At 43.1% G+C, this 20,257-nt stretch overlaps 2 protein-coding genes across 2 annotated transcripts in view; both read right to left on the bottom strand.

Moving 5' to 3' along the window:
• Positions 1-4,299, bottom strand: part of LOC307064927 (phosphatidylinositol 3,4,5-trisphosphate 3-phosphatase TPTE2-like) — a gene marked incomplete at both ends in the record, with an annotated part of 86,651 nt that extends 82,352 nt beyond the window's left edge. The window contains one exon of the mRNA XM_079721634.1: positions 4,160-4,299. Within this exon, the coding sequence (XP_079577760.1) occupies positions 4,160-4,299 (140 nt within the window). The remainder of the gene's footprint in view (positions 1-4,159) is intronic.
• A 12,945-nt stretch (positions 4,300-17,244) lies between these two features.
• Positions 17,245-20,257, bottom strand: part of LOC307064925 (phosphatidylinositol 3,4,5-trisphosphate 3-phosphatase TPTE2-like) — a gene marked incomplete at its 5' end in the record, with an annotated part of 75,689 nt that continues 72,676 nt past the window's right edge. Inside the window, one exon of the mRNA XM_079721632.1 lies at positions 17,245-17,484. Within this exon, the coding sequence (XP_079577758.1) occupies positions 17,358-17,484 (127 nt within the window). The 3' untranslated portion in view covers positions 17,245-17,357. The remainder of the gene's footprint in view (positions 17,485-20,257) is intronic.

Here is a 20,257-nt window from a genome sequence, read left to right as displayed (position 1 = left end):
TTTTTTGATTTCCTCTTTGATTCTTTCAGTGATCTCTTGGTTATTTAGTAGCATATTGTTTGTCCTCCATGTGTTTTTATTTTTTACAGTTTTTTTCCTGTAATTGATACCTAGTCTCATAGCATTGTGGTCGGAAAAGATACTTGATATGGTTTCAATATTCTTAAATTTACCAAGGCTTGATTTGTGACCCAAGATATGATCTATCCTGGAAAATATTCCATGAGCACTTGAGAAGAAAGTGTATTCTACTGTTTTTGGATGGAATGTCTTATAAATATCAGTTAAATCCTTCTTGTTTATTAATGTGTCATTTAAAACTTGTGTTTCCTTATTTATTTTCATTTTGGATGATCTGTCCATTGGTGAAAGTGGGGTGTTGAAGTCCCCTACTATGATTGTGTTACTGTCGATTTCCCCTTTTATGGCTGTTAGCATTTGCCTTATGTATTGAGGTGCTCCTATGTTGGGTGCATAAATATTTTACCATTGTTATATCTTCTTCTTGGATTCATCCCTTGATCATTATGTAGTGTCCTTCTTTGTCTCTTCTAATAGTCTTTATTTTAAAGTCTATTTTGTCTGATATGAGAATTGCTACTCCAGCTTTCTTTTGATTTCCATTTGCATGGAATATCTTTTTCCATCCCCTCACTTTCAGTCTGTATGTGGCCCTAGGTATGAAGTGGCTCTCTTGTAGACAGCATATATATGGGTCTTGTTTTTGTATCTATTCAGCTGGTGTGTGTCTTTTGTTTGGAGCATTTAATCCATTTACATTTAAGGTAATTATTGATATATACGTTCCTATTACCATTTTCTTAATTGTTTTGGGTTTGTTTTTGTAGGTTTTTTCCTTCTCTTGTGCTTCCTGCCTAGAGAAGTTCCTTTAGCATTTGTTGTAGAGCTGGTTTGGTGGTGCTGAATTCTCCTAACTTTTGCTTGTCTGTAAAGGTTTTAATTTCTCAGTCGAATCTAAATGAGATCCTTGCTGGGTAGAGTAATCTTGGTTGCAGGTTTTTCTCCTTCATCACTTTCAATATGTCCTGCCACTCCCTTCTGGCTTGCAGAGTTTCTGCTAAGAGATCAGCTGTTAACCTTATGGGGATTCCCTTGTATGTTATTTGTTGCTTTTCCCTTGCTGCTTTTAATATTTTTTCTTTGTATTTAATTTTTGATAGTTTGATTAATATGTGTCTAGGAGTGTTTCTCCTTGGATTTATCCTGTATGGGACTCTCTGTGCTTCCTGGACTTGACTATCTCCTTTCCCATGTTATGGAAGTTTTCAACTATAATCTCTGCAAATATTTTCTCAGACACTTTCTTTTTCTCTTCTTCTTCTGGGACCTCTATAATTCAAATGTTGGTGCATTTAATGTTTTCCCAGAAGTTTCTGAGACTGTCCTCAATTCTTTTCATTCTTTTTTCTTTATCCTGCTCTGCAGTAGTTATTTCCACTATTTTATCTTCCAGGTCACTTATCCGTTGTTCTGCCTCAGGTATTCTGCTATTGATTCCTTCTAGAGAATTTTTCTTTTCCTTTATTGTGTTGTTCATCATTGTTTGCTCTTTAGTTCTTCTAGGTCCGTGTTAAGCGTTTCTTGTATTTTCTCCATTCTCTTTCGAAGATTTTGGATCATCTTTCCTATCATTACTCTGAATTCTTTTTCAGGTAGACTGCCTATTTCCTCTTCATTTGTTTGGTCTGGTGGGTTTTTACCTTGCTCCTTCATCTGCTGCATATTTCTCTGTCTTCTCATTTCATTTAACTTACTGTGATTGGGGTTTCCTTTTTGCAGGCTGAAGGTTCGTACTTCCCATTGTTTTTGGTGTCTGCCCCCAGTGGGTAAGGTTGGTTCAGTGGCTTGTGTAGGCTTCCTGATAGAGGGGACTAGTGCCTGTTCTGATGGGTGGGGCTGGATCTTGTCTTTCTGGTGGGCAGGGCTGTGTCCAATGGTGTGTTTTGTGGTGTCTGAACTTATGATTTTAGGCAGCCTCTCTGCTAATGGGTGGGGTTGTGTTCCTGTCTTGCTAGTTGTTTGGCAGAGGGTGTCCAGCTCTGTAGCTTGCTGGTCGTTGAGTGGAGCTGGGTCTTAGCGTTGAGATGGAGATCTCTGGGAGAGCTCTTGCTAATTGATATTACATGGAGCTGGGAGGTCTCTGGTGGTCCAGTGTCCTGAACTTGGCTCTCCCACCTCAGAGGCTCAGGTCTGATACCCAGCCAGAGCACCAACACCCTGTCAGTCACATGGCTCAGAAGAAAAGAGACGGAAAAACAAAAGAAGGAAAAATAATAAATAAAATAAAATAGTTAAAATAAAATTAAAAAGTAATAAAAAGAGAGCAACCAAACCAATAAACAAATCCACCAATGATAACAAGCGCTACAAACTATACTAAGATAAAAATCAGAAACAAGTCAGTGTCACACAGCAAACCCCAAGTCCACAGTTGCTCCCGAAGTCCACTGCCTCAATTTTGGGATGATTCGTTGTTTATTCAGGTATTCCACAGATGCAGGGTACCTCAAATTGATTGTGGAGATTTAATCCGCTGCTCCTGAGGCTGCTGGGAGACATTTCCCTTTCTCTTCTTTGTTCGCACAGCTCCTTGGGTTCAGCTTTGGATTTGGACCCGCCTCTGCCTGTAGGTTGCCCTCAGGCATCTGTTCACGCCCAGACAGGACAGGTTTAAAGCAGCGCTGATTAGGGGACTCTGGCTCACTCGTCCTGGGGGGAGGGAGGGGTACGGTAGTTGTAATTGGAATGTGGGGTGAGCCTGTGGCGGCAGAGGCCAGCGTGACGTTGCAGCAGCCTGAGGTGTGCTGTGTTCTCCTGGGGAAGCTGTCCCTGGATCACGGGATCCTGGCAGTGGTGGGCTGCACAGGCTCCCGAGGTGGGTGTGGATAGTGACCTGCGCTTGCACACAATTCTTGGTGGCTGCAGCAGCAGCGTTAGCATTTCATGCCCATCTCTGGTGTTCGAGCCGATAGCCACGGCTTGTGCCTGTCTCTGGAGCTCGTTTAGGCGGTGCTCTGCCTTCTGTGGGCAGACAGGGAAGGGATCCCCTCTCCTCGCGCACCCCAAAACAATGGTCTCTTGCATCTCCGGCAGGTCCAGACTTTTCCCCCGACTCCCTCCCGGTTAGCTGTGGTGCACTAGTCCCCTTCAGGCTGTGTCCACGCAGCCAACCCCAGTCCTCTCCCTGGGGTCTGACCTCTGAAGCCCGAGCCTCAGCTCCCAGCCCCCAGCCCCCGCCTGCCCCGGCAGGTGAGCTGACAAGCCTCTCGGGCTGCTGAGTGCTGGTCGGCGCTGGTCGGCACCGATCCTCTGTGCAGGAATCTCTCCGCTTTGCTCTCTGCACGCCTGTTGCTGCGCCCTCTGTGGCTCGGAAGCTCCCCCCACCCCAAGCCCCACCGTGAAGGGGCTTCCTAGTGTGTGGAAACCTTTCCTCCTTCACGGCTCCCTCCCAGAGGTGCAGGTCCCGTCCCTATTCTTTTGTCTCTGTTTTTTCTTTTTTCTTTTGCCCTACCGAGGTACGCGGGGAGTTTCTTGCCTTTTGGGAGGTCTGAGGTCTTCTGCCAGCGTTCAGTATGTGTTCTGTAGGAGGTGTTCTACATGTAGATGTATTTCTGATGTATCTGTGGGGAGGAAGGTGATCTCCGCATGTTACTCCTCCGCCATCTTGAAGGTTCCCCCCCACCACCAAAACTTTTTTACTGGAATAACATTTGTCCATTTGCTCTGGGTCCATTTTAGGGGAGTATACAGACATTACTTTCCCTGTAGGATATCACCAACCAATGGGGAAATCTCCTATAAATCATCTTGCAATAAGCTTAAACTTAGTAATAAATCTTGATGGTGTTTTGAGAGCAGTGAGAAGTGTACTTCTTTCTAGTTTATCCTGATTAACTGCTTGACACAACTGTATCAATGTTTGGCTCACATGAGTGGTTACTTTTTTCTTAAATACATCCCTTTAGTATTCTGGACCTATTCTGGGGATAGTCAAGCTCCTAGGCTTAACTGTTACGTTTAATAACTTTGCTTTTTCATGGCAAAGGAAGAATCAGAGCTGTGGGACATTAATATATTAAAATACTTAAGAGAAAGTTGAAAAAGATGCAGCCTGGGTTTCAGTGGCCTCTGTTCTCACTCCTCATGGTAGGGCGTTGGCATGCTGCTGGGGGCCTGCTGGTTCTTGGGGGGGCAGGCCTCTGGAGGATGGGGCAGGACGGCCCCAGAGACCAGCCTAAATCTGACCCTCACGAGGGCTGCCCCTTGTCCTGGAGTCATGAGGGACAGCCCTAGGCTACCACACAGAACCTGTGCTCTTAGACAGTTTGACAGTTGCCCCAGAGAACTGTGTTCCTCAGCTTTAGTGTTTGTATTTGCACCTACCTGCAGCCACTACTACGTTGACCTCTGGAAATATCACATCAGCTGTTCTTGAGACAAAACACTGTTTGCTCATTTTCTTCTCTAGGCCCTGTCCCTTTGATGTTAAGTGGTGGATTTGGTGGAATCTGCCTCTGGCTTGCTGATTACCCAGCGGATTGTATCAAATCCAGAATTCAAGTTCTCTCCATGTCTGGAAAACAGGCAGGATTTATTGGAACTTTTATAAGCATCGTGAAAAATGAAGGTGAGTCTGCCAATTGCTGAAACAGAGGAGGTACGTATAGAGAGTGGTCATTTGGCTGCTAGTCTTGTCGAAGTTGATCAGATGGGTAATCGCTCTCTTCCACCACCTCACTTTTCTAACAGTGTATGTAATTCACATTTGTGGATTTGTTTCCAGACCCCTTTCTTTAGCTTACTTCATTATTCTCAAGAATGTTTATTTATTTTTTGCTGTGTTGAGTCTTTGTTGCTGCGCGCTGGCTTTCTCTAGTTGCAGCGAGCGGGAGCTACTCTTCATTGCGGTTCGCGGGCTTCTCATTGCGGTGGCATCTCTTGTTGCGAAGCACGGGCTCTAGGCACATGGGCTTCAGTAGTTGTGGCTCGCGGGCTCAGTAGTTGTGCCTTGCGTGCTCTAGAGTGCGGGCTCAGTAGTTGTGGTGCACAGGCTTAGTTGCTCCGCGGCATGTGGGATCTTCCTGGGCCAGGGATCGAACCTGTGTCCCCTGCATTGGCAGGCAGATTCTTAACCACTGCGCCACCAGGGAAGTCCCCTCAAAAATGTTTAAAGCTCTGATTCCTAACCTTTGAGCCAGCATTTTGTTTGTAAGTAGCTGGTGGGAATTTATGAAGTATGTGTTTTGTCTAAGAGGACAAATGTTTCAGAGTTAGCACCACTTTTTTTTTTGGCTGCACTCTGGGGCATGTGAAACTTCCCCAACCAAGGATCCAGCCCACTCCGCCTGCAGTGGAAGCGTAGAGTCTTAACCACTGGACCACCAGGGAAGTCCTGCACCACTTGTTTTAAACAATATCATCAGGAGATGAGCTCTAACAGCATATCAGTAAGGCATTTAAAAGAATGTACATCCTTAATGATAAGACTTCTGCAATGAGAAAGGCACTAAGCAATTTCTGAAGGTGATTTGCTATCAGTTTTTAGCTATACAGGTGGATAAAGACGTTTGAAGTAGTGTTTGTATAAAGCCAATTTTATGCCACTGGTGAGTAAAGACCTGTCCTTCCAGCATCCACTGTACGTCTTAAACCTTGGATGTGCACTTTTCTGTCTTGATTTTGAGAGAAAGTGAGCACAGTAACGGCATGCAGAAGTTGCTTTAACCCCAAATAGAGCACAGACATTTTGCATATTACTAACAGTAACCCCTTTTAAATTTGCATTACACTTGATAGTTTTCCAAAGTACTTACACCTCCCTCATCTGCCTGGATCTTCAGAACTGCCTTGGGCGGTGCTAATACTAGAAACAGGTCTTCGACGTCAATGTCAGTGCTCTGTGTTCTGGCCCAGGGCCTCGTGGTCCTCGCCACCCCAGGTGAAGCTGCGAAGTTGCTGTCGTCCGTGGCTCTGTGGCTGCCTCCTGTCTGCCCACGTGAGGCCCCCTGCTCTGCCTGACCCGCTTACCAGGAGGTAACAGGCACGGGATCGGTGACTGTTCCCTGAGCCTCGCCAGCTTTGCTGCAGACCTGCCCTTGCCCTTGTTTCTACTAGTCTGTCTACTTCCAGTAGCCCAGGGAAACCTGTTCCATCACTGCTGGTTTCTAGCGCTATTGTCTGGATTTGTAACTGTAAAAATATCTGTGCTGTGTGGGTTCCTGGGATATTTCCAAGGAGGAGGAGTTCAGTCTCTGGTCACCCTTTTGTTTTCTAGGAATAACGGCCTTATATTCTGGACTGAAACCTACCATGATTCGTGAGTTCCCTGCCAATGGGGCGCTCTTTTTGGCCTATGAATACAGCAGGAAGTTGATGATGAGCCAGTTTGAAGCATACTGAAGTGTTCTGGCAAACCTCGATCCAAGTGAAGCTGTTTGAGGACTGCAGTTCTCAGGGTTTCGAGGAGTATAAGACCAATATGGAATTTTTTGATTTTGTGGAAATTTTTTGTGTGTCTTCCATTTTTCTATCTTCTACCTTAAACTTTATAGAAGAGCTTCTCTTTTATATTATATAATTTCTGCCCATAATTGTAGTGAAATGGAAAAGTTGCTGCTCTTGTCCTTGGTGGGACATACAGGGTGGGCTGCTGGCCCTAGGTACCTAATCAGAAAGGCTAAGTAGAGCTCTATCAAGGGATTTTGCATAAAGCTGTATGTGTACATGTAGTTTAGATGGTTCTGCGTTGTGAGTGAAGCACAATTTAGTTCCATGTTTAATCTCAGATCTCACTAGAAAAAAACAGAGGTAACCATGTTTCATGAGGATGGTTATAAATGCTTAATCCATTCTAGATGTGGGTCTCTTTTAAAATCTGCTGAGCATGTACCCTATAATAATTGGTTAAAGTTTTTAAAAAGTTTTCCTGTGGTGCTTGAAAACTAAGGCGTCCGTCTAGATTCTAAAGAGGAGAATATACCTGCATACTGGTGTGGCTCCCGTGTTCTTGGTTTAAGTTTCAGAGTAAGCGTCCTGGATTTTCCCAAGGTGCTCCTCGGTGGCAACAGTGCCATCCATCTTCTTCCAGGTGGGATCACAGTCCAGGCGGGATCACAGTCCAGGCTTGGACACATTGCTGGGTGTGGCCCAGAGCCTTTGGGAAGCAGCACGGCCCTCGCCTGTGCCAGCCCCTCCTCCCGTCCCAAGGAGCTCCTCTCTGCTGGGCTTGAGCTCAAGGCAGGGGCTGAGGGGAGGGGCCTGGGCTGCTCTGTTTAGACTGTGGCCGACAGCGGCCCCGAGCTTCTGCCTCTGTGTGTCCTGGCCTGGGCGGGATCCCAGAGAAGTCTGTGGGACCACCTGTGGGGCTGCTGATCCACTCTGGACCACGCCCTTCTTGCCTCTGCCCATCACAAGCCCTTCCAGGGAGCAGCGTGCCAAAGCCGAGAGAGGCCCTGGCTCCCCGTCTGGGGACGGAGTGGTGGTGCTTGTGGGCAAAGTGGTCTTTGTCGTGCTTGCACTCCCCGTGAGGGGTGTCAGGGCTGACTCAGGCTGAAGTTTGTCTCGGGATCCCTCACTCCTTGCCATGCTGGAGCCTTTAATGTGGGGTACTGGCTGTTGTGAATTTCAGTGATGGTGGTCTCTGGGGTGTGACTTAATCAACGAAGCCAAGGTAATTTCATTAAACTATGCCGTACGTATGCACTACTAACAAACCCTGGTTCATCTGACTCCCGTAGACGGCATGGGCAGCTGTTCCCTGGTCGTCTGGTTTACGGGAGCCCTTGTCGTCACCAGTGAGGTCAGCCGCCTCATTCTGTGCTGCTCCGAGACCCCCCAGGCCTCTAATAAAGAGTGCTTAATCCGCCCCCGCGGCTGATGTGGTAATCATGATCCACACTGGTATGTCCGCCCCTGTCGGCAGAACGGAAGCCTTGTGTGAGACCTCCAGTTTGCACAAGTTTTTGTTCTCCCTGCAGCCTCGGTGGCGACTCCGGCCAGAAGCCAGAGAGGGTCGGGAAGGCCAGCTGCTGGCAGACGTTTAGTGGAGGGGGGATGCCCGCTGTTGTGCGCGATCGGCTCCAGAGCTATGCCTGGTCTTCCGTTTGCCTTTTCTTGAAAAGCAATTTTTCTGCCTTACTTTTGTCCGTACTTAAACGGTCAGTAGCTACTGAGTGGTGCTTCTTCTGAACAGGCCTGGATTGAAGCAAAAACAGCAAATGGGACTGGCTTCCCTCAGGAAGTGACCTGCTCCAGAGCCCACCGGGCCCCTGTTGTCTAAGCCCTGTTGGCAGTAGGTCTTCTCACGTGTTGTCCTGTGAACATTTAACTGAATATCTTCAACAGAAACTGTCTAAGGCAAGTAAGAGTGAGTGGGAGTAATGAATGGAAGCTTAACACAGAGTTGGTGTTTTTTACGTTTCATTCTGTTTGCTTAATTCATGGTTCAGTATTTGGGTACAATTTGTACCGTTTCAAATCTGTACTCCAGACAAAAATAGAGTAACTTGAAATACTGTGTTTAAAGAAATTCTCGTGTTCTATCATTAAATTTGCCTAATAGTTGACTATATGATTTCTTTAAGTACTTTACGGGCTAAGAACCAACTGTCAGGAATGTTTGAGTTATGTATGGTGATATTTTAAGGTGATGGTTTTATTGCAACGAGCATTGTTTTTTTTTGTCAGCAAGATTCCTGATGTAAAATAACTACTGATATACATATTCTGTATACACTGCAGTTACGAAATGTGGCCCACTAGAATTACTCTCCCTCCACCAGGCTCTGTATGTGATGTGACTCATTTGGCAGGATGCCATTCTATTTTTTAAAATCAACTTCTGGATATCAAGTTTTGGATAGTTCTGTTCCAGATCAGTAAATTCTATTCAAGAAAACCAGTAGCGTTCTGATATATTATGATCTAAGTTTCTCAAGTTGTTTAACGAATTCTTCGCACTGGGTTCTAGGAAAGCAGCCCTGCTGGAGGCCCTGAACAAGTTCTCTTTATGAGCAAAAGCAGACCAGTGTGACAGCTCATAATTGCCAGAAATTTTAATCCATTTTGGAGGGTTAGGGAAGAGAACCCCCCCCAACTTTAATTTCCTTTATTTCAAAAAGCAAGATTCTGAAAAACTGGGGTTTCCCAACTTGTGCCAGTATTAAAGGTAGATCTTACTCCTCACTTTTTTTCCCATTCACCTAGGCCTGCCCGCTGATCTGCCCTCCACAGATTATAGCTGCAGGAATTTTAAAGGCAATAACCTGGGCTGCCACAATACATTTCTGTAACCCAAATGACAGGGAATAATGTAGTCATAACATGGAAGGAGTTTGAAAGGCTGTGTCTCCAAGAGCTCTTCCTCTAAGGGGAGTCAGATTAAGGGGAGTAGAATAACCTTTGCAGCTGGGCTTTTTGGGGGCTATTTTGAGGGGGAGAGAAGCACCTGCATGGCCTTCCACGCCACCACGCTGGCGGCTCTCCTCCCATCCCTGCTAGCTTGGCACCCACCAACCCTTCTCTATAAACTGTTGCTCTAGTTTCCCTTAAAAAATACTGCCTGTGGCAACCTCCAGACCTCCTGGGGCTGCCAACCCAAGTGGCCAGTGGTTAGTGCTCTGTTACAACACTGCTTAGTTGGAATGGTCTGTCCCAACCCCCGAAACCCTATTTTGTTTATCGTGTGCTTTTCGCAAAGTGCAAGGTTTTTCAGTAACGAGTGCCTGTGTTTTAGCAGAGGCGCTGGTTCTCATCATTTGCTACTTTTCATTTCCTGATCAATTCAACTTGGGCTAGATTGTTGAGAGCCTTGCCAATAAAAGGAAAATCACTCAAATAGTCAAGCCAACATAGAACTGTTTTCAAAGACAATTAGGGCCTTAAGATAATGGCAGTGAAAGTACTTAGAATAAAGTAGCACCTGGTACCAAAGAGAAAATGATTCCCTGTGGACACAGGACTAACCAGTGTCTATAATGAAAACTTGACCTTACTTCAGAGTTCCCCAAGCTTAGGTGAAGCTGGTTGTGAGCTGGGGTGAGGGGTTTTAAAACAATCTTTGCTGCCATTTCTGATGCTCGTTAATAGTTTGTAAATCAAGAAGAAGAAGGAAATTAGAAATTACTTTTCTAACAAATCCGAAATTACAAATGTAAAACAAAGCAGGGGGACTTCCGGGTAAGATGGCGGAAGAGTAAGACGCGGAGATCACCTTCCTCCCCACGGATACACCAGAAATACAGCTACACGTGGAACAACTCCTACAGAACACCTACTGAACGCTGGCAGAAGACCCCAGACCTCCCAAAAGGCAAGAAACTCCCCACATACCTGGGTAGGGCAAAGCGGAGAGATTCCCGCACAGAGGATCGGTGCCGAGCGGCACTCACCAGCCCGAGAGGCTTGTCTGCTCGCCCGCCGGGGCGGGCGGTGCCGGAAGCTGAGGCTCGGGCTTCGGTCAGAGCGCAGGGAGAGGACTGGGGCTGGCGGCGAGAACTCAGCCTGAAGGGGACTAATGTGCCACAGCTAGCCGGAAGGGAGTCCGGGAAAACTCTGGAGCTGCCGAAGAGGCAAGAGACTTTTTCTTCCCTCTTGGTTCCCTGGTGCGCAAGGAGAGGGGATTAAGAGCGCTGCTTAAAGGGGCTCCACAGACGGGCGCGAGTCACGACTGAAAGCGCGGAGCCCAGTGACGGGCGTGGGACGTTGGGGCTGCTGCTGCCGCCGCCAAGAAGCCTGTGTGCGAGCGCAGGTCACTGTCCACACCGCCCTTCCGGGAGCCTGTGCAGCCCGCCACTGCCGGGGTCCCGGGATCCAGGGGTGGCTTCCCTGGGAGAACGCACGGCGCGCCTCGGGCTGGTGCAACGTCACGCCGACCTCTGCCGCTGCAGGCTCGCCCCGCACTCCGTGCCCCTCCCTCCCGCCCGGCCTGAGTGAGCCAGAGTCCCCGAAGAGGCTGCTCCTTTAACCCTGTCCTGTCTGAGCGAAGAACAGACACCCTCCGGCGACCTACACGCAGAGGCGGGGCCAAATCCAAAGCTGAGACCCGGGAGCTGTGAGAACAAAGAAGAGAAAGGGAAACCTCTCCCAGCAGCCTCAGAAGCAGCGGATTAAAGCTCCACAATCAACTTGATGTACCCTGCATCTGTGGAATACACGAATAGACAACAAATCATCCCAAATTGAGGAGCCAGGAGTCAGTGCTGTGCCTCTGAGGTGGGAGAGCCAACTTCAGGACACTGGTCCACAAGAGACCTCCCAGCTCCACATAATATCAAACGGCGAAAATCTTCCAGAGATCTCCATCTCAACACCAGCACCCAGCTTCACTCAACGACCAGCAAGCTACAGTGCTGGACACCCTATGCCAAACAACTAGCAAGACAGGAACACAACGCCACCCATTAGCAGAGAGGTGGCCTAAAATCATAAAAAGTCCGCAGACACCCCAAAACACACCACCAGACGTGGACCTGCCCACCAGAAAGACAAGATCCAGCCTCATCCACCACAACACAGGCACTAGTCCCCTCCACCAGGAAGCCTACACAACCCACTAAACCAACCTTAGCCACTGGGGACAGACACCAAAACCAACGGGAACTACGAACCTGCAGCCTGCAAAAAGGAGACCCCAAACACAGTAACATAAGCAAAATGAGAAGACAGAAAAACACACAGCAGGAGAAGGAGCAAGATAAAAACCCACCAGACCTCACAAATGAAGAGGTAATAGGCAGTCTACCTGAAAAAGAATTCAGAATAATGATGGTAAAGATGATCCAAGATTCTATTTCCCAGATCCAAAATCTTGGAAATAGAATAGACAAAATGCAAGAAACAGTTAACAAGGACCTAGAAGAACTAAAGATGAATCAAGCATCGATTAAAAACACAATAAATGAAATAAAAAATACTCTAGATGGAATCAATGGCAGAATAACTGAGGCAGAAGAACGGATAAGTGAGGTGGAAGATAAAATAGTGGAAATAACTGCTGCAGAGCAAAATAAAGAAAAAAGAATGAAAAGAACAGAGGACAGTCTCAGAGACCTCTGGGACACATTAAACGCACCAACATTCGAATTATAGGGGTTCCAGAAGAAGAAGAGAAAAAGAAAGGGACTGAGAAAATATTTGAAGAGATTATAGTTGAAAACTTCCCTAATATGGGAAAGGAAATAGTTAATCAAGTCCAGGAGGCACGGAGAGTCCCATACAGAATAAATCCAAGGAGAAATACGCCAAAACACATATTAATCAAACTGTCAAAAATTAAACACAAAGAAATCATATTGAAAGCAGCAAGGCAAAAACAACAAATAACACACAAGGGAATCCCCATCAGGATAACAGCTGATCTCTCAGCAGAAACTCTACAAGCCAGAAGGGAGTGGCAGGACATAATTAAAGTGATGAAGGAGAAAAACCTGCAACCAAGATTACTCTACCCAGCAAGGATCTCATTCAGATTTGATGGAGAAATTAAAACGTTTACAGACAAGCAAAAGCTGAGAGAGTTCAGCACCACCAAACCAGCTTTACAACAAATGCTAAAGGAACTTCTCTAGGCAAGAAACACAACAGAAGGAAAAGACCTACAATAACGAACCCAAAACAATTAAGAAAATGGGAATAGGAACATACATATCAATAATTACCTTAAATGTAAATGGACTAAATGCTCCCACCAAAAGACACAGATTGGCTGAATGGATACAAAAACAAGACCCATATATATGCTGTCTACAAGAGACCCACTTCAGACCTAGAGACACATACAGACTGAAAGTAAGGGGATGGAAAAAGATATTCCATGCAAATGGAAACCAAAAGAAAGCTGGAGTAGCAATTCTCATATCAGACAAAATAGACTTTAAAATAAAGACTACTAGAAGAGACAAAGAAGGACACTACATAATGATCAAGGGATCGATCCAAGAAGAAGATATAACAATTGTAAATATTTATGCACCCAACATAGGAGCACCTCAATACATAACGCAAATACTAACAGCCATAAAAGGAGAAATCGACAGTAACACAATCATACTAGGGGACTTTAACACCCCACTTTCACCAATGGACAAATCATCCAAAATGAAAATAAATAAGGAAACACAAGCTTTAAATGATACATTAAACAAGATGGACTTAATTGATATTTATAGGACATTCCATCCAAAAACAACAGAATACACATTTTTCTCAAGTGCTCATGGAACATTCTCCAGGATAGATCATATCTTGGGTCACAAATCAAGCCTTGGTAAATTTAAGAAAATTGAAATTGTATCAAGTATCTTTTCTGACCACAATGCTATGAGACTAGATATCAATTACAGGAAAAGATCTGTAAAATATACAAACACATGGAGGCTAAACAATACACTACTTAATAACGAAGTGATCACTGAAGAAATCAAAGAGGAAATTAAAAAATACCTAGAAACAAATGACAATGGAGACACAACGACCCAAAACCTATGGGATGCAGCAAAAGCAGTTCTAAGAGGGAAGTTTATAGCAATACAATCCCACCTTAAGAAACAGGAAACATCTCGAATAAACAACCTAACCTTGCACCTAAAGCAATTAGAGAAAGAAGAACAAAAACATCCCAAAGTTAGCAGAAGGAAAGAAATCATAAAAATCAGATCAGAAATAAATGAAAAAGAAATGAAGGAAACGATAGCAAAGATCAATAAAACTAAAAGCTGGTTCTTTGAGAAGATAAACAAAATTGATAAACCATTAGCCAGACTCAACAAGAAAAAAACGGAGAAGATTCAAATCAATAGAATTAGATATGAAAAAGGAGAAGTAACAACTGACACTGCAGAAATACAAAAGATCATGAGAGATTACTATAAGAAACTCTATGCCAAAAACATGGACAACCTGGAAGAAATGGACAAATTCTTAGAAATGCACAACCTGCCAAGACTGAATCAGGAAGAAATAGAAAATATGAACAGACCAATCACAAGCACTGAATTTGAGACTGTGATTAAAAATCTTCCAACAAACAAAAGCCCAGGACCAGATGGCTCCACTGGCGAATTCTATCAAGCATTTAGAGAAGAGCTAACACCTATCCTTCTCAAACTCTTCCAAAATATAGCAGAGGGAGGAACACTCCCAAACTCATTCTACGAGGCCACCATCACCTTGATACCAAAACCAGACAAGGATGTCACAAAGAAAGAAAACTACTGGCCAATATCACTGATGAACATAGATGTAAAAATCCTCAACAAAATACTAGCAAACAGAATCCAACAGCACATTAAAAGGATCATACACCATGATCAACTGGGGTTTATTCCAGGAATGCAAGGATTCTTCAATATACGCAAATCAATCAACGTGATACACCATATTAACAAATTGAAGGAGAAAAACCATATGATCATCTCAATAGATGCAGAGAAAGCTTTCAACAAAATTCAACACCCATTTATGATAAAAACCGTGCAGAAAGTAGGCATAGAGGGAACTTTCCTCAACATAATAAAGGCCATATATGACAAACCCACAGCCAGCATTGTCCTCAATGGTGAAAAACTGAAACCATTTCCACTAAGATCAGGAACAAGACAAGGTTGCCCACTCTCACCACTCTTATTCAACCTAGTTTTGGAAGTTTTAGCCACAGCAATCAGAGAAGAAAAGGAAATAAAAGGAATCCAAATCGGAAAAGAAGAAGTAAAGCTGTCACTGTTTGCAGATGACATGATACTATACATAGAGAATCCTAAAGATGCTACCAGAAAACTACTAGAGCTAATCAATGAATTTGGTAAAGTTGCAGGATACAAAATTAATGCACAGAAATCTCTGGCATTCCTATATACTAATGATGAAAAATCTGAAAGTGAAATCAAGGAAACACTCCCATTTACCATTGCAACAAAAAGAATAAAATATCTAGGAATAAACCTACCTAAGGAGACAAAAGACCTGTATGCAAAAAATTATAAGACACTGATGAAAGAAATTAAAGATGATACAAATAGATGGAGAGATGTACCATGTTCTTGGATTGGAAGAATCAACATTGTGAAAATGACTCTACTACCCAAAGCAATCTACAGATTCAATGCAATCCCTATCAAACTACCACTGGCATTTTTCACAGAACTAGAGCAAAAAATTTCACAATTTGTATGGAAACACAAAAGACCCCGAATAGCCAAAGCAATCTTGAGAACGAAAAACGGAGCTGGAGGAATCAGGCTCCCTGACTTCAGACTATACTACAAAGCTACAGTAATCAAGACAGTATGGTACTGGCACAAAAACAGAAAGATCAATCAATGGAACAGGATAGAAAGCCCAGAGATAAACCCACACACATATGGTCACCTTATCTTTGATAAAGGAGGCAGGAATGTACAGTGGAGAAAGGACAGTCTCTTCAATAAGTGGTGCTGGGAAAACTGGACAGGGACATGTAAAAGTATGAGATTAGATCACTCCCTAACACCATACACAAAAATAAGCTCAAAATGGATTAAAGAACTAAATGTAAGGCCAGACACTATCAAACTCTTAGAGGAAAACATAGGCAGAACACTCTATGACATAAATCACAGCAAGATCCTTTTGGACCCACCTCCTAGAGAAATGGAAATAAAGACAAAAATAAACACATGGGACCTAATGAAACTTCAAAGCTTTTGCACAGCAAAGGAAACCATAAACAAGACCAAAAGACAACCCTCAGAATGGGAGAAAATATTTGCAAATGAAGCAACTGACAAAGGATTAATCTCCAAAATTTATAAGCAGCTCATGCAGCTCAATAACAAAAAAACAAACAACCCAATCCAAAAATGGGCAGAAGACCTAAATAGACATTTCTCCACAGAAGATATACAGACTGCCAAGAAACACATGAAAGGATGCTCAACATCTTTACTCATTAGAGAAATGCAAATCAAAACTACAATGAGATATCATCTCACACCAGTCAGAATGGCCATCATCAAAAAATCTAGAAACAATAAATGCTGGAGAGGGTGTGGAAAAAAGGGAACACTCTTGCACTGCTGGTGGGAATGTGAATTGGTACAGCCACTATGGAGAACGGTATGGAGGTTCCTTAAAAAACTACAAATAGAACTACCATATGACCCAGCAATCCCACTACTGGGCATATACCCTGAGAAAACCTTAATTCAAAAAGAGTCATGTACCAAAATGTTCATAGCAGCCCTATTTACAATAGCCCGGAGATGGAAACAACCTAAGTGTCCATTATCGGATGAATGGGTAAAGAAGATGTGGCACATATATACAACGGAATATTACTCAGCCATAAAAAGAAATGAAATTGAGCTATTTGTAATGAGGTGGATGGACCTGGAGTCTGTCATACAGAGTGAAGTAAGTCAGAAAGAGAAAGACAAATACTGTATGCTGACACATATATATGGAATTTAAGAAAAAAAAATGTCATGAAGAACATAGGGGTAAGACAGGAATAAAGACACAGACCTACTAGACAATGGACTTGAGGATATTGGGAGGGGGAAGGGTAAGCTGTGACAAAGTGAAAGAGTGGCATGGACATATATACACTACCAAACGTAAGGTAGATAGCTAGTGGGAAGCAGCCGCATAGCACAGGGAGATCAGCTCGGTGCTTTGTGACCGCCTGGAGGGGTGGGATAGGGAGGGTGGGAGGGAGACGCAAAAGGGAGGGGATATGGGAACATATGTATATGTATAACTGATTAAATTTGTTATAGGGCTTCCCTGGTGGCGCGGTGGTTGGGGGTCCGCCTGCCGATGCAGGGGATACGGGTTCGTGCCCCAGTCCGGGAGGATCCCACGTGCCGCGGAGTGGCTGGGCCCGTGAGCCATGGCCGCTGGGCCTGAGCGTCCGGAGCCTGTGCTCCGCGGCGGGAGAGGCCACGGCAGTGAGAGGCCCGCGTACCGCAAAAAAAAAAAAAAAAAAAAAAAAAAATTTGTTATAAAGCAAAAAATAAAAAAAATAAAAAAATAAAAAAGAAAGCAGGGAATGAATACTCGTCCAAAAATATATAAGTAAATAAACCCACAGTATTGGGGGTAATCACAATTTATAAATATGTTACTTTGATAGGAAAGTTTTATTTCTGAGTCCTTCAGTGACAACTGACGTTCCTGTGTACTGTTTCAAATTTATCTCAATACAAATGAAAACTGTGACTTCTTTCAAAAAAACGATTGCCATTGACATTCTCCCTTGTATATATTTAATACAGTTCTCAAGGACATATGTATATATATATGTAAATATATCAGCAAGGAAATAGGTTTAATAGGTAGCAAGGATTGGGAAGAACATGATTCTAGCCAGAAGGGGAACTACAGTTGGTCACGTCATCAAAATAGACCTCGACTGCAAACTCTGGATGGTAAATTTTCCATGTTTTTGGTTTGTGGGGATTATCCAATTCACTTCTTGAAAGATAAAGCCTAGAATAGAAAAAAAAAATTACATTTTATTGTAGGGCTAACAGAAAAGCCATGCTGTAGGACACCCTTGTTAGAGCTTTAAAAAAAAAAAAAGCCTTGCTGGCCACCATCAGTCTCGACCCCTCCTCTGCATCTAATTAGCTTTCAAAGACCAGCTCTCCCACTTTCTCTCTTAAGACACAAAAATATCATGACCTTCAGTAAGAACGTATCACTGATCCTTTTAATAGTGCCTTTTATGGAATGAACATCTACATTTAATTTCTATATGTGATAAAGCAGACTAGATGTATATTAAAACCCAGTAATAACAAGTGTCTTTTAAATGATGAAGTTGGCATTTTGGGTAAATTAAGTCGCATAATAAAAACAGCTTTACCAAGGAGTATGGACATTCACACGTTAAATCTTCAGAAAGTATAAAAGTGAGGAGAAAAAAAAGTGATCTAGCATGTTGCTTCTCTACTATGAACATGGTGTTTTAAAGGAAAAAACTGTGCCCTTTAGCAAGAACCACTTTTGAGAAGTAGTACCAAATGAAGTTCCACCTCGATGTCTATGTGAGGGACTTCGCTCATGTTATAAGTCGCAGTTTTCTGTCTGGATACATCCAGGGGACAAAATTGGTAAAAATGTTCCATCAAATCCAAAGTTCACCCTATCAATATCCACTAAATGTGTGTGCATTGTAGGTGTTTAGTCTAGGTTTTTATTTACCAGCACCTTAGTGGACTTGAGGTGGGATTAGATGCAGTCTACATTTGAAGAAAAGGCTAGGATTGTATGTCATGGGAACTGTCAATTCGTGCCACATACAATCATAACCACTTCTTCAAAACTCTTCTGTATGGTTTTTTGAATGTTATCTTTCCTTTTGTATTGAATGGTATGGTGATACCAACCTCAAATTTTCAGCACCACAGAATAGAAGACATGGAGAACTTCTAGATTTAGGAATGAGTTTCAGATACGATAGAGGTTCTTTGGAATACTCTTCAAATCAATTACTTTTTAAAAATAGATTACCCGATTTAGTTATAAGAAAATCAGTTTTAAATGCGAGACTATTACTGATTTTTTAAAAGCTGTCCTCACTGATACTTACTGTGTCTTATAACTTCTGCCCTAGATGTAAGTGTGTCAACTCGCTTTTAAACTAGCTGAAGTCTCCCTGGATGACACCTTCCTGTGGCACAGAATTTGGTGTTGGTCAGTCATCAGTAAATCCACACATACTGAGGACCTGCCATATTCAACGTACTGAACACACTCATATTAAACTTTCATGGGAGGGATTTGTTGCCACACTCAAGATCTGCTTCTAGTATGTTTTATAACACAGTCCTATGGCATGGACCTTGAGGATAATGCAACAGTGGGTCTCAAGAATAGCCATATTTTTACAATCAGAGAAGAAAAGGAATCCAAATCGGAAAAGAAGTAAAACTGTCACTATTTGCAGATGACATGATACTATACATTGAGAATCCTAAAGATGCTACCAGAAAACTACTAGAGCTAGTCAATGAATTTGGTAAAGTAGCAGGATCCAAAATTCACAGCAATGTCTTGATTCCTATACACTAGGGATGAAAAATCTGAAAGAGAAATTAAGGAAACACTCCCATTCACCACTGCAAACAAAAAGAATAAAATACCTAGGGATAAACCTACCTAAGGAGACAAAAGACCTGTATGCAGAAAAATGTAAGACACTGATGAAAGAAATTAAAGAGGATACAAACAGATGGAGAGATATACCATGTTCTTGGGTTGGAAGGATCAACATTGTGAAAATGAGTATACTACCCAAAGCAATCTACAGATTCAATGCAATTAACAAACTACCAATGGCAGTTTTCACAAAACTAGAGCAAAAAATTTCACAGTTTGTATGGAAACACAAAAGACCCCAAATAGCCAAAGTAATCTTGAGAAATAAAAACGGAGCTGGAGGAATCTGGCTCCCTGACTTCAGACTATATGACAAGGCTATAGTAATTAAGACAGTATGGTACTCACACAAAAACAGAAATACAGATCAATGGAACAGGGTAGAAAGCCCAGAGATAAACTCACACACATGTGGTCACCTTATCTTTGATAAAGGAGGCAAGAATCTACAATGGAGGAAAGACAGCCTCTTCCATAAGTGGTGCTGGGAAAACTGGACAGCCACGTGTCAAAGAATGAAATTAGAACACTTCCTAACACCATACACAAAAATGAACTCAAAATGGATTTGAAACCTAAATGTAAGGCCAGGCACTATAAAACTCTTAGAGGAAAACATAGGAAGAACACTATGACATAAATCACAGCAAGATCCTTTTTGACCCACCTTCTAGAGAAATGGAAATAAAAACAAACAAAAAATGGAACCTAATGAAACTTCAAAGCTTTTGCACAGCAAAGGAAACCATAAACAAGTTGAAAAGACAACCCTCAGAATGGGAGAAAATATTTGCCAATGAAGCAACTGGCAGAGGATTAATCTCCAAAATATACAAGCTCAATATGAAAAATGAAGCTCAATATCAAAAAAACAAACAACCTAATCCAAACATGGGCAGAAGACCTAAAAAGACATTTCTCCAAAGAAGATATACACAGTGGCAACAAACACATGAAAGAATGCTCAGCATCACTAATCATTAGAGAAATGCAAATCAAAATAACAATGAGGTGTCACCTCACACCAGTCAGAATGGCCATGATCAAAAAATCTACCAACAATAAATGCTGGAGAGGGTGTGGAGAAAAGGGAACCCTC

Source organism: Hyperoodon ampullatus (genome assembly GCF_949752795.1).
Source record: "Hyperoodon ampullatus genome assembly, chromosome: 16".
Classification (NCBI taxonomy): Eukaryota; Metazoa; Chordata; class Mammalia; order Artiodactyla; family Ziphiidae; genus Hyperoodon; species Hyperoodon ampullatus.
The sequence above is the reverse complement of the archived record's forward strand: the minus strand, read 5'-3'. Positions and strand labels throughout refer to the sequence as shown.